Raw genomic sequence first — 18,086 nt, 5'->3', positions numbered from 1 at the left:
TTGAAATCAACTAGGAAGGATGTATTTTGGACCTGGCAGTGGTTCCTTCAGGCAGAAAAAATGATCCTGTCTGGAATTGTTTTGAAAAACTACCAACAGCTTCTGGCAAAGGGTACCGAGCTAAATCAAATAAATCTGAAAAAACACACCACCAACCCTGGTGTCCACTAACCTTATACAATAATACCTGTTAAGTCTGGCTAAAATTGCCATTTCAAAGCATAACAGTGCCTCAAAATAGTTTCTTATTTCACTATAAAAGTTTATATTAACTTATACTGCATTGAATATGTCAATAGTTGATATATTTGTCCTATATACAATGTTAGGTTTCTAGTTTTGATATATTTGTCCAATATAAAATGAAAAAAAAAAAAAAAAAAAAAAAAAAAAAAAAAAAAAAAAAAAAAAAAAAAAAAAAAAAAAAAAGCAATGGCCTCCGCTAGCGGACCCAGGGATCTAGGTGCGCATGTCCTGTGTAATAGTCCTTGGTATATGCTAAAGATGAAAATGCTTATACATAAATATACCAAGGGTTTTTCCCCCTTACAAGAGAGGTAGCCACAATCAAAGGCACAAATCCACTCCCATTCACCATCCCTCCCTCCCTCTTTTCCTGGCTTCTCCTGGATGATGGGTCTTCCCTGTATCTCGCCCACTGGCCTGGGCCAGAAGCAATGCAACAAGACACAGCACATCCACAGGAAGACTGCTTCATTTAATTGGCACTCTTATATTTAGAGAATAACTGGAATTCACCAGTGAAATGCAATAAAAAACAGTAATTCTATATCATAAAGTGTTGAATTATAAAATGAAACTCAATTTCAATTAAAGGACTGCCTTGCTCAATCTTCGAGATCTTCTGGGAGTTACTGCCACAGGACCTGAATATAAAACAAGAAACATTGTCAGACACTTCTTCTGGCATAAAAACAAATATAAAATAGTCATGGAATCCCACTGACAAATTTATTTGGGAAAAGCATACCTGAAGAATTTGTATCTCTCACAGGAGTATCAAGAGAGAAGAACTGCATGGTTGGAGGATCTTCATGCACACTATCACCAATAACATTTGGTGAATTAATGGACAGTCCTGGAAGAAGGCTAACTCGGGAACGGTTCTTGATAGCTGTATGAAAAATTAATATAAAACAGATAAAGGTAATTCAAGAGACAAATAGTGGGAGGGAAAGAGAATGAGCTATAAAAGATGAGGGGAAAAAAGAGGAATGGGAGAGAGAGAATAAAAAATATATTTACCAATAAATAAAGGGGTATGGAGAGAAAGAGGGAAGGGATAAGGGGAGTGGAAAAGGGAGGGGGGAGTGGAGCTTTGTCTTTCATGTGGTGTCTAGTCTAATACACACATACAGTAGACCAAAGGACAAATTTCTTGAACAACTCCTCTACCTAAACAAAATTTACTCCAGTAACAACACCTCTAGAAAACTTCTCTGTCACAATCAGCAACCAACTTCCCCTAACATAACAATGTGTTCACCCTCCCTATAAACTCAAACTACATGGGAAACCATGGATCTATCATCTGGTCATTTACCAATCAAGATTACATTAGAACTGGAAATTTAATTACAACCTATGATCAAGAGACCATTTATAAACTACCAAAAAGCAAACTGGCAAAAGTATTCAGAAGATAAGGAGAAAGGGCTAGAATACTAGGGAATAGACCAAAGAGTATGTAAAACGTACATACATACATATACCAAAGGCTTCCCCCCCCTTACATGGGAGGCAGCAAAAAATCAAAGGCATAGAAACCACTCCCACCCATTCCATCCCCTACATACTCCACTCCCCTCTACCCTTCCTCTTATCTTGGCACTTCCTGGATGATGGGTCATCCTTACATCTTGTCCATTGCCCTGGGTCAGAAGCAGTGTCGTGAGACACAGCACATCCACAGCAAGGCTGCTTCATTAAATTGGCGACACCCCCCTCTCTGTTCCCTCATGCAGAAAAGTAGAAGATGGGGGAGAAATCCCTTTGGGCTATGTCAAAAATTTCTCCCACATACTCCCTCACCCATTCCACTTCATGCATCACAACATCATCCATATACAACCATTCTCCATTCACCCCTGTCTTCTGTCCTCTCCCATCCTTCCTCAATGCCCCTTTTACCCTATCCAGCCATCTCATCCTGGGTCACCCCCTCATGTTCACTCCTTCCACACATCTTTTACTAATTTTCCTTCACTTGTTCTTTCCATGTGTCCAACCCGTCCCAGTAATGTGATAATGAAAAATATTAAAGAGAGAGAGAGAGAGAGAGAGAGTTCCAAAGTGGAGAGACATATTTTTTAAAAGGCCAACATTCTCTATGAACATGAGTATCTCATATCCTGGAGGGGAAAGGGGTCTTCTTTCCAAGTACATGCATCCTTCATTTAACACGGGGTTGCTTGATGAAATTTCAGAAGAAAAGAGAAGGAAAAGATATATATATATATATATATATATATATATATATATATATACACATATATATATATATATATATATATATATATACTACTACTGCTACTACACCTGATAAGAATGACACTGGCACTATTAGATTCAGGACACTGTCCAGCACTGAAACAGTGCCAACATCACAGAATGGGCCTGGCCACAGATTCTATATGCCCTAGATGCAGCCACCACACAGAGGACACAGAATACCCTGTACTATAATGCTCCACATTAACAATCCCTAGAGACCAACACAACGAGTGACTTGTGGTCCTGACTGGTGGCTGTTGCAGGTTACCTGAAGGCCACTGGTCTTCTGCAAGTCATGAGTATCAAGTGTTGGGTCTAGAATTTTAGGGTAATTTTCCATGCGAGGGATATAGTCATTCAATTTGACAATAGGCAATAAAGTGGGACAGAGTGATAGGACTACGGTTTCTTCCCTCTGCATGTTCATCATCCTATGAGAAATCAAGGATATCTTACAGGAAATAATTTTCCTCACCCGTTTTCCTGGTGGAAGAATGAAGGGGTGTCACTGGGAACTTGAATGAAGTACTGTCTTCTGGTTTTTCAACACTGAATGTTACAGAACGACGTACTTTATCAGCTTTCCATTCAGAAACTAATGGTGTGACCAAATTTGATTGAGCTACTTCATTTTCTGTAGGAGCAAAATGTAAAAACTTAATATATAATTTTATAGCAAAAGTAAGGAAACATATAGATGGAATGAAAAACTAATGAGTACATACATACATATACCAAGGCTTCTTCCCCCTTACAAGGGAGGTAGCCAAAAAGAAAAAGGCATAAAATCATTTCCACCCATTCCATCCCTGAATACTATCCACTTCCTCCAGTTTCTCACCCTTAATGCTCACTTCCAGCCTATTGTCACTCTCTCCCCTTGTACATCTCATCAACTTACTTTTGCCCACATTTATCTTCAGCTTCCTTCTTTCACACACCTCAAACTCTGTCACTAACTTCCTCAATCCCTCCTCTGATCCTGCTACAAGCGCAGTGTCGTCAGCAAACAACAGTTGGCTCACCTACAACTTTTCTCAATTTTCTTTAATCATCTCCAACCCGACCCACTACCCTTGCATTCATCTCTCGCACCACCCCATCCATGTAAAGATTGAATAGTCAGGGCGACATAACACCCCCCCGACGAAGTCCCACCTTTACCTCAAACCATTCACTCTCTCCATTTCTAATCCTAATGCAAGCTCTACTACTCTCATAAAAACTCTTGACTGCTCTTAACAGCTTTCCTCCTATCCCATATATCTGCAGTACCTCCCATAGTGCCTTCCTGTCTACCCTGTCGTAAGCCTTTTCCAGATCCATAAAAGACCAAAAAACACCCTTACCTTTTCCTATAGCTTTCTCACATATCTTACCACAAAAATCTGATGTACACATCCCCTACCTGTCCTAAAACCACTGTTCCTCACCAATTACTCCCTCTGTTCCTCTCCTAATCCTCTCAATCAAGACCCTCCCACAAGCCTTCCCAACTACACTCAACATCTGCGTAGAGCTGATGGCCAGGGGTGGTTGCTGCTGATTGGCCCCCAACTCTTGGGGTTGGGGGGTGGTCCCACGACGTAGACGTTGCAGCTCAATCATACAAAACGCAGACAAGAGATACATCCCTAGAGGCAACAGAAAATCACACAACCCCAACTTCACACCAGAAATCCAAGGCCTCATCAGACAACGTGACACACTTAAACACGATACCCCCACACCTATCCCTCAAAACATAGCAGACCAAATACAAACACTAAACACTGTGATTGCCAATAAAATACATGAACAAAAAACACAAAATTGGCAAAACTTTATCAATACACTTGATCACAAAACAAACACCAGCAAATTGTACAAAACACTCAACAGCATCACACTATCCAACACTAACACTACACGCTCTCACGCAGCAATAATCACAACAACAGATAATCTACCCTCAAACAGACAACAAGCAAACGCACTCATACGTCATTTTGCACAGACGAGCCATCTTACATCTCACCCTGACGACCGACGCACCATTCGACGTAAGAAAGACTTCCCCACAGACTCAGACTATACACCCTTCATAGACAGTCAGACAAAACTCATAATGCATAATCTCAAGCACTCATCTGCCTGTGGCCCTGATAACATAAGCAACATCCACCTAAAACACATTGGACCACAAGGTATACACGCACTCACAAACATTGCAAACTACAGCTATTCACACAACACTATACCCGACATCTGGAAGCATGGTAAAATAATCACCATTCCAAAACCGAACAAAGACCCAACAATCCCAACATCGCACCGCCCAATCACACTTCTCTGCACCCCCTCTAAAGTCATTGAACGCCTAATACTTAAACTTGTCACACCATATATTCCCCTTGCTGACTCACAACACGGTTTTAGGCCACTACACTCCACAAACACTCTTCTGACAAACCTCACACAAAGAATTTTAGATGGCATCAATTCAGATAGGCCCCACCACAGAACCCTTCTTATAACATTGGACATTAGTAAAGCTTTTGATGCTATCCCCCGCCACAACCTAACAAATAAAATATATAACACAGACATGCACAATAACACCAAAAGATGGCTGGCCAATTATCTGGCAGGCAGGAATGCTCATGTGTCATATAATGGCCAATCATCGCACATCAGAAACATTAAGAACGGAGTACCACAGGGCTCAGTTCTATCCCCCACATTATTTAATCTATACATGCATGACTTACCCACGCCAGACACCTCAGAAATACAAATCTCTTCCTACGCAGACGACATAACAATCACATGCACACATCGTAACACAGACAAAGCTGCAGAAATAATCCAGCCTTACCTTGACACACTCAACACATGGTTCATCACAAACAGACTCAAAATAGCTCCAACCAAATCTACAGCAACACTTCTCACCAACTGGACAAAAGAACACAAATACATACCTCATCTCTACATCAACAACACTCTAATACCACACACAAACACACCGAAAATTCTTGGTGTAACATACGATACATCCATGTCTTTCAAACAACACCTCACAAACATAAAAAACAAATGTACACCTAGACTTAACGCACTTAAGTCAATCACTGGAACAACATTTGGACAAAACAAAGAAACCAATATAACAATATACAAACAATGCATACGCTCAGTGATGAATTATGCGAGTCCTGCATGGGCTCCTAATCTCAGTGAGACACACCACAACACCCTTCAAATCATACAAAACAAAGCCCTAAAAACAATCACAGGCTGCACAAATACATCACCTACAGACCATTTACACCATGAAACAAAAGTCCTCAAAGTCAAGGACCACCTCGACATGAGAGGCACACAAACACTTGCTGCAGCCACCACAAACACATCACACCCGCTACACTACATAGCAGAACACCCACACACACCAAGAAACATTAAAACTACACCCAAAGACCTTTATTACGCACAGATACTCTCTTCTCTTCCTCCACAACCACCAAATACCAGCCTCCGGAAACATATTCATAATCATATCACTCACCGCTCCATTAACACACTGAAAGACAACACACTGCTGCATGCCAGACCCCCTGATATCCACCCTTCTGAATCCTCTCTCCCACGAAAGGACAGAGTCCACTTGGCCAGACTGCGATGCGGTCACCACCCAGCACTTCTAAGCTACCAGAAGAGGCTGGACGACCGTGTTGTGAACAGCTGCCCAGGATGTAACACTTCACCCCATACCATACAACACATAATGGAAGACTGCATTATACACAATCATGCACGCAAACAACACAACATACACTCTATAAAGGATTTGTGGGAAAACCCAGTTTCGGCTGTGGCCTTCCTTGGGGAGACGGGACTGCTCGGACAGAGTCTAGGGAACGACAACAACAACAACTACACTCAACAAGCTGATCCCTCTGCAACTACTACACTCACACTTGTCCCCCTTTCCTTTGTAAAGCGTAACTATACAGGCACTCCTCCAGTCCTCCGGTACTTTACCCTCTCTTAAACAAACATTAAACAACCTCCCAGCCAGTCCATCATAACTGTACCTCCTTTCTTCAGACATTCTGCATGGCATCCATCCAACCCAGGTGCCTTACCTGCTCTCATCATCTTAACAGCTGCTTCCACTTCATCCTTCCCTATTTCTCCTCCATTTTCCTCACTCATCACTCTCATTTTCTTTGGGCTTCCCACTGCAACTACCTTTCCCTCCCTATCCTCCTTCACATTTAGCAACTCCCTAAAATACTCTGCCCACCTTCCTCTCACTGCCTTCTCTTCCATTATCATCTCTCCATCTGCACCTTTTACCTTTTCTTCTCTACTTGATTCGCCTCCTCTTCCTCTTTTAATTTCCTTCCAAAATGTCTTTTTATTACTTTCCAAATTTTCTGTGATACTCTTTCCTCATTTCACATCTGCTCTCCTCTTTGCTTCCTTTATCTTATGCTTAACTTCCTTTCTCTTTACTTTGTACCTCTCATACGATTCCCTCATCCTAATTTGTAGCCAATCTATGAATGCCTGCTTCTTCTCTTCTACACATTTCTTTGCTTCCTCATCCCACCACTCACTACCCTTCCTTCTATTTCCTCCTGCCCTCCTTGTTCCACACACCTTATGACTCCCTCCTTGAACCATCCCCATTCCTCCTCCACTCCTAGTTCTACTCTATCCTTTACTCTCTCCCACTCCTCAACTTCTTATACTCATTTTCCTTTTTTTCCTCGTTTAAGTAGTTCACTCTAAGTACCTCCCTACCTTCTGCCCTTTTCCTCTTTCTTCACCTATTCTCCACTCTCAATTTACCTTCCACCAGGAAATGATCTGATATTCCTTAACTCTTCCTACCATACTCCTGGTCACCACTATATAGTCCATTAATGCTCTATCTGCCACCCTTCCATCCACCACCCTCTCCCATGTGTACTTATGCTTGACTTTCATCCGAAACACTGTATTTGCTATCATCAACTCTCTTTCAATACACATCTCCACCATCAATTCTCCACTACGATTTTTATCTGGAACTCTATACTTCCCAATCACTCCGTCAATTGGTTCATTTCCTACCCTAGTATTTAGGTCTCCCAATACAACTACATTGACATTTCTCCCTAATCCCTCTATGCACTCATTTATATATACTCAAAAAGCCTCTCTTTCCTCTACGCTCTTCTCACTACCAGGCCCATACGCACTTACAAAAAACCCACATCTCCTTTCCCACATCAACCTTGATGACACCTTCCACTCCACTACCTGCTTACTTATCTCTTCACTTACTAGTATAGCCGCCCCTTCTCTCCCTCGTCCCCTCTTCACTCCTGAGTACTTCCCAGCTACACTCCCAAACTCACAGTTGCCCTTTCCTTTCATTTAATTTCACTCAAAGCCAGTACATCCATCTTTCTTCTCACAAACATACTGCCTATCTCTTCCCTTTTACTCTCATCTGTACCACATCCATGCACATTAAAAGACCCAAAACCTTAGGGTACTGGTTGGAAAGCTCCCAGACCCTATTATGCCTTTACTTTTGTTTTTAGGAATGTCCCCTTTTGGGGCTACAGGTAATAGGACTCCTAATACCATCCCCCATCCCTTTTATTGTCGCCTTTTACGACTCAAGTGGAAATAATTGGTGGCAGCATTCTTTTGCCCCCACCACAGGTTAGGCTATATATATATATATATATATATATATATATATATATATAAAAACAGAGAAATGGTACAGGACGGTAACAAGGGGTTGGGGGACTGCATAATGGAGGTACAGTTGTACTGTAGTATAAAAGTGTCATCATTTCTCTGTACAGATTTTTTCTCTATCACAGACAAAATGATGTGTGGCTCTGGTCCGTAGGGGCACCCCATATAGACCCTAAAGCAGTGTTTCCCAACCTTTTTTGGCTGCGACCCTTAATCCACTCTTAGACTGGAGTTACGACCCTAATTGTAATAATAAATTCTACCATTTCATGTTATATTTCTACATACTTGCATAATGTTTATAAACTTTCGTTTTTATAGTTCAGTTTATATTTACTAGCACAATGAATTTAAATACATTTGAAACTTGAATGGAAAAAAAAAAAAAAAAGTTAAAAAAGAAAGGAAACTTTATTTCATACCCTCTGGCGACCCTCAAAAACACCCTTGCAACCCTAGTTTGGGAACCACTGCCCTAAAGTATCAACTGCATGCTACTTTGCCACAATAACATGCAGCCAATACCCCAGATGGGGATAAAACCAACAGCATCTGCTGTTCCCAGGCAGGCACCCATCCAAGTACTAACCAGACCCAACGCTGCATAACTTCGCTGATCGGATGAGAAGCAGTGTGTTCAGAGTGGTATGGCCATACCATTAAAGTATCAAAATACCTGCATGTATGTATTGTATATACAGTATATAAAAATACTGTACATGAAGCATTAGATTAAACAATAGCAGAGTTCTTTCTTGTTGACTGTACACAAATTGCCCTTGTTCACATAGTAGTCTCATTACAACATAATTGGACTTTCCTTCCTATAATTTACCCACCATTTCTATCTTATTCTGCAAAGTCATCACCTTCTTTCGGCACTTTGTACCTTCTGATGTTTTGGATGGTATCTTAAGGACTGTGGTCATATTACAGTAGTAGGTCATGAAGTAAAGAGGGGGACAATCACAAGTGCAGAACAAGCATAGCCACAGCAAGAACAGTCCCAAGTACAGCACAAGAATACACGGGTAGGGAGACAGTGGGCAACCTTTTTAAGCACTCGTGCCAAAATTGGCCCATCTTTGATGCAAAAAAATTCTCATGTGCCTACAAAAATTGCTGGGAAGATATTACATTGACTACATTTCAAATATTGGGGGAATCTTAGAGAGAGAGAGAAAGAGACCCCCCCCACCTCCTCAATGGAGCAGTAAATTTAAAGAATATTGTTATTGATCCAAGCCAGGGCCACAGCTGTCCAAGACAGCTTGGTGGAAATCTACATAGGTCGTGGACCTCTTTGTGCGTGTGCCACAGGTAGACTACTTGCAATCATACATATACCAAAGGCTCTTTCACCCTAACAAGGGAGGTAGCAAAAAAAAAAAAAAAAAAAAAAAAAAAAAAAAAAAAAAAAAAAAAAAAAAAAAAAAAAAAAAAAAAAAAAAAAAAAAAAAAAAAAAAAAAAAAAAAAAAAAAAAAAAAAAAAAAAGGCATAAAATCCTCTTCCACCTATTCCATCCCCACATACTGCACTCCCATTCACCCTACTCCATCCCTCTTATCTTGGTTCTTCCTGGATGACAGGTCATCCCTACATTTTGCCGACTGCCATGGGTCAGAAGCAGTGTCACAAGAAACAGCACATCCACAGTAAGGCCGCTTCATTAAATTGACAAACCCACCCCTTTCCGTCCCCTCATGCAGAAAAAGAGAAGACTGGGAGAAATCCCTTTGGGTTGCATCAAATTGTTCTTCACACATACTCACTCACCCCCATCCTCCACCCACTCCCTTTAATGCATCACAGCATCATCCATACACAACCATTCTCCATTCACCCCTATCTTTTGTCTTCTTCTGTCCTTCCTCAACACATTCTCCATTCACCCCTATCTTTTGTCTTCTTCTGTCCTTCCTCAACACATTCCCCTTTCCCAATGCCACTTTTACCCCATCCATCCATCTCATCCTTGGTTGCCCCCTCATGTTCACACCTTCCACACCTCTTTTACCAATCTTTCTTCACTCATTCTTTCCACGTGTCCAAACCATCCCAATATTTTCATCAACCTTATCTCCCAACTCCTTTTCCACCCCCGTTCTCCTCCTCACCTCCTTGTTTCTCACTCTATCTAGCATAGTAACCCCTATCATACTTCTCTGGCACCTCATCTCAAAAAATCTTCTCTTATATTACATGTTTCTGCCCCATACAGTCATTCATACAATCCCCTCTTAGCATCTATTCCCAAATGTCTATTTCTCATTACACTTTTTAACCCCCCCCAAGGCATTCATTTACTTCTCTCAATCTACATTCTACCTCCACCCCCACTCCTCCCTTTCCTGCCACATTTGCACCCAAGTATCTAAAACTATCCACTTCCTCCAGTCTCTCTCCATTAATACTCCCTTCCAGTCTGCTGCCACTTTCACCCCTTGTACATCTCGTCACTTTACTTTTACCCACAGCTATCTTCAACTTTCTTCTTTTGCACACCTTCCCAAACTGTCACTAACTTCCTCAATACCTCCTCTGATCCTGCTACAAGTGCAGTGTCATCAGCAAACAACTGGCTAATCTCCCACTTTTCTCCATTTTCTTAACCATCTCCAATCCCAGGCCCATTACTCTTGCATCACTCCATCCATGTATAAATTGAACAACCAAGGCAACATAACACATCCCTGGGCCCTGGCAAAGTACCACCTTTACATCAAACTACTAACTCTCCATTTCTGATTCTAACACAAGCTCTACTACTCTCGTAAAAATTCTTGACTGCTCATAAAATCTTTCCTTTTATCCCATATATCTGCAATACCTCCCACAGTGCCTTCCTGTCTACCCTGTCATAAGCCTTTTCAATTGAGAATGGTTGTGTATAGATGATGCTGTGATAGATGAAAGGGAGTGGGTGGGGGATGGGAGTGAGGGAGTATGTGTGAAAAATAAATTGATGCAGCTTGAAAGGATTTCTCCCCGTCTTCTCCATTTCAGCACAAGGGGACAGAGAGGGAGGATTGCTGATTTAATGAAGTGGCCTTTCTGTGGATAAGCTGTGTCTTGCAACACTGCTTCTGAACCAGGGCAGTGGGCGAGATGAAGGGGTGACCCGTCATCCAGCAGGAACCAAGACAAGAGGGAGGGAGGGGGATGGGGGGATGAAATGGGTGGGGGTGGATTTTATGCCTTTGTGTTTTGGCTACCTCCCTTGTACAGGGGAAAAAGCCTTTGGTATATGTATATCTATCTTTATACCATGTGCCTCTTCCCCCCTTACAAGAGAGGTAGCTAGTCAAGGAATGTATTCACTCCCATCCCTGACCCTTTGTTTCTCTCTCATCTCAGCTCCTTGTGGATGAAGGGTCATCCCTGTCTCCTGAATAATGCACAGTTCAGAAGCAAGATACAACATGCTGCAACACCATGACAATACTGTATACTAAATTGATTTATACACTACAAATGTTGAATTCCAAATTACCTGAATCAGTGATATCTGTTGAAGATGTAGATTCCAGTACTGCTAACAGGTTGGTGCATGTAGGATCCTGTGCAGCCATTTCCTGTTCTTTACATCCTTCTTTGGACCTTGTATCTGGACTGAGTTGACCCAAAATTGAAGCAAGGTAATTATCTGGCAGAGGTGAACCTAAAATCAATATAAAAGGATATCAAGAGTTATTAAGTTTCATGGAAGGAAAAATAAAAGTAATAATAATAACATCAACATGCAAAGAGGAGAGTTGATGTAAAATAGGGCATGAGTTTATATATTTTAAAGAATAAATAGTTGTTTTAGAAGGAAGTGAAAAGGGAGGGGGGTTGGGGAGTCAAGTAGAGGAAAATGTAAAGGGTACAGATGAACAGATGGAAGTGCCCTAAACAGGCACAATCATCCTTTCATTGTCTTCTTTTTCCATCCATCCCCAGATACCTATTTCTAATTTACTTCCTTCACTAATTTACCTCCACTCACCACTACTTCATTTCCTGCTACACATTACTGTAAATACTTAAAAATATTCACTTCCTCTAACCTCTCTCCTGTGAGATTGATCTCCTTACTGCCACCCACACCCCTTGCACATCTAATTAATTTACTTTCAGCTTCTTGAATAATATACTTTCCCAAACTGCCTCAGACCCATCCACAAGCAGTGTCATCAGCAAAACACAACTGGCTCATTTCTCAATTCCCTCTATTCTCTCTCTAGCCATCTCCAATTCTCTGCCCATCATCCTCACATCTACCTCCTGTGCCATCCCATACATGTACACATGGAAAAACAATGGAGACATAACACAAACCCATCTTTACCTCAAACCACTCACTCTCACCATTCCCAATCCTAATGCAAGTTCTACTACTCATATAAAAGCTTATGAATGCCATTAAAAGCTTTCCCTCAATCCCATGTACCTGCACTATCTCCCACAATGCCTTCCTGCCTATCCTGTCAAAAGTATTTTCCAAATACATAAAGGTCTAAAAAACACTTACTTTTCACAAAAAAATTCTCTCAAGTGTCTTAAAATTTGATCCATGCACCTTCTTCCTTTCCTGAGCCCACTGTTCCTCTTGATAAGTACACCCCATATACCTTTCCAACTACACTTAATTTTTTTTATCCCACTAAAACTACTTTATTTACATGTCATTTTCCTTTGTAAAACATAACTATATATAGTAAAAGAAGTGTGGAAGGCGGAGGTGGAAGGAGTGAATACGAGAGGGCGTCCTAGGATGAGATGGATTGATGGGGTGAAAGGGGCTTTACAAAAGAGAGGAATGTCTGTAGAGGAAGGACGGGAGAGGACAGAAGATAGGGGTGAATGGAAAAGGGTTGTGTATAGATGAGGCTGTGATGATGATGATGATGGAAAAAACATCCCAAAGGGATTTCTCCCTGTCTTCTCCTTTCCAGCATGAGGGGACGGAGAGAGGGGTTTCTCCCCGTCTTCTCCTTTCCAGCATGAGGGGACGGAGAGGGGGGTCGCCGAATTTATGAAGCGGCCTTGCTGTGGATGTGCTGTGTCTTGCGACACTGCTTCTGACCCAGGGCAGTGGACAGGATGCAGGGATGACTTGTCATCCAGGAGGTGCCAAGATAGGAGGGAGGGAGGAGGTGGAGGGGAGTGGAACATATGGGAAATGAAATGGGTGGGAGTGGTTTCTATGCCTTTTTCTTTTTGGCTACCCCTCGTGTAAGGGGGTAAAAGCCTTTGGTATATGTATGTATGTATGTTCTTAGGGGAGTGAGTGGAGGAATAGCAGATAATTTTTTTTGGTGGAAGGTAAGTTGAGAGAGGAGGATAGGTGGAGAAAGAGGTAAAGGGTGGAAGGTAGAGTTGCTTTGAGCAAACTGTTTAAATGAGATGGAAAAAGAGCAGGAGTACAAGAAGCTGAGAGTAGTGTGGAAGATGGTGAAGAAGGATAGAATAGTTGGAGTGGAAGAAGAATAGGGGTGTTTCAAAGAGGAAGTGACTAGGTATGCCAAGATGGTATGTGGAAAAGGAGGATGGGAGGAAATAGAAGGAAGGGTTGAGTGTGGTGGGATGATGAAGTGAAGAAGGTAGTAGAGGAGGAAAAGCAAGCATTCATGGACTGGTTGCAAAGCAGGACAAGAGAAAAATATGAGGTACATACATACATATACCAAGGCTTTTTCCCCCTTACAAGGGAGGTAGCCAAAAAGGAAAAGGCATAAAATCATTCCCACCCATTCCATCTCTGAATACACTCCACACCCCTCCACCCTCCCTCTCATCTTAGCACCTCCTGGACGACGGGTCATCCGTGCACCTTGTCCACTGCCCTGGCTGGGTCAGAAGCAGTGTCACAAAATAGGTATAAAGAAAAAAGGAGAGAAGCAAAACATAAGATAAAGGAGGCAAAAGGAGACCAGATGTAAAATGGGGGATGGGTATGACAGAAAAATTTGAAAGCAATTAAAGGATGGTTTGGAAGAAAATTAAGAGAGGAAGGGGAGGTGAGTCAAGTAGAGAAGAAAAGATAAGTGCAGATGGACAGATAGTAACAGAAGAGGTGGCAATAAGGGGAAGATGGGCAGAGTATTTTAGTGAGCTGTTGAATGTGGAAGATAATAATGAGGGAGTGGTGGTAGCAGTGGGAGGCACTAAGGAAATGACTATGATGGGAGAGGAAAATGGAGGAAAAAATAAGAAAAGATGAAGTGCAAGTAGCTCTGAAAATGATGAGAGCAGATAAGGCACCTGGGTTTGATGGGTGTCATGCAGTGTCTGAAGAAGGTAGTTACAGTATTAGTGGACTGCCTAGTGAGGTTGTTTAATGTGTGTCTCAGGGAGAGCAGAGTACAAGAGGACTGGAGGAGTGTCTGTATAGTTCCACTTTATAAGGGAAAAGGGGACAAATGTGAGTGTAGTAGTTTCAGAGGGATCAGTTTTTTTAGTGTAGTTGGGAAAGCTTATTTCTGATTGAGAGGATTAGGAGACCATAGGGAGAATTGGTGAGGAACAGTGTGGGTTTAGGAAAAGCAGAGGTTATGTGGATCAGATTTTTGTGGTAAGCTTTTGTGAAAGCTTTAGCAAAAGGTAGATGTTTTTTTGACCTTTATGGATTTGGAAAAGGCTTATGACAGGGTAGACCAGAGGGGACTGTGTGAGGTTTTGCAAATATTTGGGATTGGGGGAAAGTTGTTAAGGGCAGTCAAGAGTTTTTATGAAAGTAGTAGAGCCTGTATTAGAATGGGAAATGGAGAGCGCCATTGGTTTCAGGTAAAGGTAGGAGGAGTGCATCAGGAATGTGTCATTGTCACCATGGGAGGTAAAGGTGAGGGTAATGGGCAGGGGACAGGAGACAATTACAGAAAATGGAGAAAAGTGGGAGGTGAGCCAGTTGTTTGCTGATGACACTACATTTGTGGCAAGGTAAGATGGGGGATTAAGGGAGTGATGGAGTTTGGGATGATGTCCCCGTCAGGGGTATTGGCTGCATTTTATTGTGGCAAAGTAGCATGCAGTTGATACTTTAGGGTCTATATGGGGCGCCCCTATGGACCAGAGCCACACATCATTTTGTCTGTGATAGAGGAAAACTCTGTTCATAGAGAAATGATGACACTTTTATAATATGACTGTCCCTCCATTATGCTGTCCCCCAACCCCTTGTTACTGTCCTGTACAATTTCTCTGAATATTCATTTCCTTTTTTGCCTCCCTTGTGGTGGGGGAAAAGAATACTGCCACCAAGTATTTCCACTTGGATCGTAAGACGCGAGAAGAAAGGGACGGGGATTGGGACTAGGCATCCTTCTCCTTGTAGCCCCACAGGGGACATAAGAGGGTCTATGAGTTTTCCGACCAGCACCCTAAGGTTTGGGTCTTTTAATGTGCGTGGATGTGGTACAGATGAGAGTAAAAGGGAAGAGATAGGTAGTATGTTTGTGAGAAGCAAGATGGATGTGTTGGCTTTGAGTGAAACTAAGCTGAAAGGGAAGGGTGAGTGTAAGTGGGAGGTTATCAGGAGTGAAGAGAGGGTGAGGGAGGGAAGGAGTGGCTATACTAGTAAGTGAAGAGATAGGTAAATGTGTAGTGGAGTGGAAGGAGGTTTCCTCAAGGATAATGTGGATGGTGAAACTGGGAAAGGAGTTGTGGGTTTTTGTAAGTGCATATGGGCCTGGCAGTGAGAACAGTGTAGAAGAAAGGGAGGCTTTTTAGATTGATTTAAATGAGTGCATAGAGGATTGTGCTGTGTCTTGCGACACTGCTTCTGACCCAGGGCAGTGGACAAGGTGCAGGGAGGTGCTAAGATAAGAGGGAGGGTGGAGGGGTGTGGAGTGTATTCGGGGATGGAATGGGTGGGAATGATTTTATGCCTTTTCCTTTTTGGCTACCTCCCTTGTAAGGGGGAAAAAGCCTTGGTATATGTATGTATAGAGGATTTAGGGAGAAATGTCAATGTAATAGTACTGGGAGACCTTAATGCTAGGGTAGGAAATGATCCAATTGATGGAGTGGTTGGGAAATGTGGAGTTCCAGGAAAGAATCGTAGTGGAGAGTTGATGGTGGAAACGTGTCTAGAAAGAGAGTTGATGATAGCAAATACAGTGTTTCGGAAGAAAGTCAAGCATAAGTACACATGGGAGAGGGTGGTGGATAGAAGGGTGGTAGATAGAGCGTTAATGGATTATGTAGTGGTAAATAGGATTATGATAGGAAGAGTTAAGGATGTACATGTGCTAAGGGGAGAGGGTGGGGGAATATCAGATCATTTTTTGGTGGAAGGTAAGTTGAGAGTGGAGGATAGATGGAGAAAGAGGAAAGGGACAAAAGGGAGGAAGGTGCTTAGAGTGAGCTCTTTAAATGAAAATGAAAAGGAAAAGGAGTACAAGAAGAAGCTGAGGGAGGAGTGGGAGGGAGTGAGGGATAGAGTAGAGCTAGGAGTGGAGGAGGAATGGGGATAGTTCAAGGAGGGAGTCACAAAGTATGTAAAGATGGTGTGTGGAACAAAAAGGACAGGAGGAAATAGAAGGAAGGGTAGTGAATGGTGGGATGAGGAAACAAAGAAGGTTGTTGAAGAGAAGAAGTGAGCTTTCACAGATTGGATACAAAATAGGACGAGGGAGTCATATGAGAGGTACGAAGAAAATAAAAGAGAAGTAAAGCAAAAGGTAAAGGAGGCAAAGAGGAGAGCAGATGTAAAATGGGGAAAGAGTGTCACAGAAAAATTTGAAAGTAATAAAAAGATGTTTTGGAAAGAAATTAAGAGAGGAAGAGGAGGCGAATCAAGTAGAGAAGAAAAGGTAAAAGGTGCAGATGGAGAGATGATAATGGAAGAGAAGGCGGTAAGGGGAAGATGGGCAGAATATTTTAGGGAGTTGCTAAATGTGAAGGAGGATAGGGAGGGAAAGATAGCTGCAGTGGATCCTAAGAAAATAACCATGATGAGTGAGGAGAATGGAGGAGAAATAAGGAAGGATGAAGTGAAGGGAGTTGTTAAGATGATGAAAGCAGGTAAGGCACCTGGGCTGGATGGATGCCATGCAGAATGTCAAAAAAAAAAAAAAAAAAAAAAAAAAAAAAAAAAAAAAAAAAAAAAAAAAAAAAAAAAGGAGGTACAGTGATGGTGGACTGGCTGGTGAGGTTATTTAATGTTTGCTGGAGAGAGGGTAGAGTGCCGGAGGACTGGAGGAGTGCCTGTATAGTTCCACTTTACAAGGGAAAAGGGGACAAGTGTGAGTGTAGTAGTTTCAGAGGGATTAGCTTGTTAAGTGTAGTTGGGAAGTCTTATGGGAGGATCTTGATTGAGAGGATTAGGAGAGGAACATAGGGAGTAATTGGTGAGGAACAGTGTGGATTTAGGACGGGTAGAGGTTGCGTAGATCAGATCTTTGTGGTAAGACAGATATGTGAGAAAGCTATAGGAAAGGGGAAGGATGTCTTTTGGGCCTTTATGGATCTGGAAAAGGCTTACGACAGGGTAGACAGAAAGGCACTGTGGGAGGTTTTGCGGATTTACGGGATAGGAGGAAAGCTTCTAGGAGCTGTCAAGAGTTTTTTATGAGGGTAGTAGAGCTTATGTCAGGATTAGAAATGGAGAGAGTGAATGGTTTGGGGTAAAGGTGGGATTTTGTCAAGAATGCGTTATGTTGCCCTGGCTGTTCAACTTACACATGGATGGGGTAGTGCGAGAGGTAAATGCAAGGGTAGTGGGTCAGGGATTGGAGATGGTTAAAGAAAATGGAGAAAAGTGGGAGGTGAGCCAGCTGTTGTTTGCAGACGACACTGCGCTTGTGGCAGGATCGGAGGAGGGACTGAGGAAGTTGGTGAC

General features: G+C 42.2%; 1 protein-coding gene and 1 pseudogene across 3 annotated transcripts in view; both read right to left on the bottom strand.

Moving 5' to 3' along the window:
- Positions 1 to 259: 259 nt before the first annotated feature.
- LOC143021950 (uncharacterized) overlaps positions 260 to 18,086 on the bottom strand; it is a 62,309-nt gene continuing 44,482 nt past the window's right edge. For 2 of the 3 annotated variants that reach the window (XM_076179864.1, XM_076179865.1), the window contains exons 9-12: positions 11,757 to 11,924; positions 2,990 to 3,148; positions 992 to 1,135; positions 261 to 887 (exon numbers count right to left, since the gene is read on the bottom strand). In XM_076179864.1, the coding sequence (XP_076035979.1) occupies positions 832 to 887; positions 992 to 1,135; positions 2,990 to 3,148; positions 11,757 to 11,924 (527 nt within the window). In that variant the 3' untranslated portion in view covers positions 261 to 831. Of the gene's footprint in view, positions 888 to 991; positions 1,136 to 2,989; positions 3,149 to 11,756; positions 11,925 to 18,086 lie in introns of all 3 variants that reach the window. The other variant, XM_076179866.1, reaches the window with a different exon arrangement.
- Positions 8,803 to 8,921, bottom strand: LOC143022132 (5S ribosomal RNA; annotated as a pseudogene).

This window comes from Oratosquilla oratoria, chromosome 43 (genome assembly GCF_046742065.1).
Source record: "Oratosquilla oratoria isolate Oo_2021 chromosome 43, ASM4674206v1, whole genome shotgun sequence".
Lineage (NCBI taxonomy): Eukaryota > Metazoa > Arthropoda > Malacostraca > Stomatopoda > Squillidae > Oratosquilla > Oratosquilla oratoria.
The sequence above is the reverse complement of the archived record's forward strand: the minus strand, read 5'-3'. Positions and strand labels throughout refer to the sequence as shown.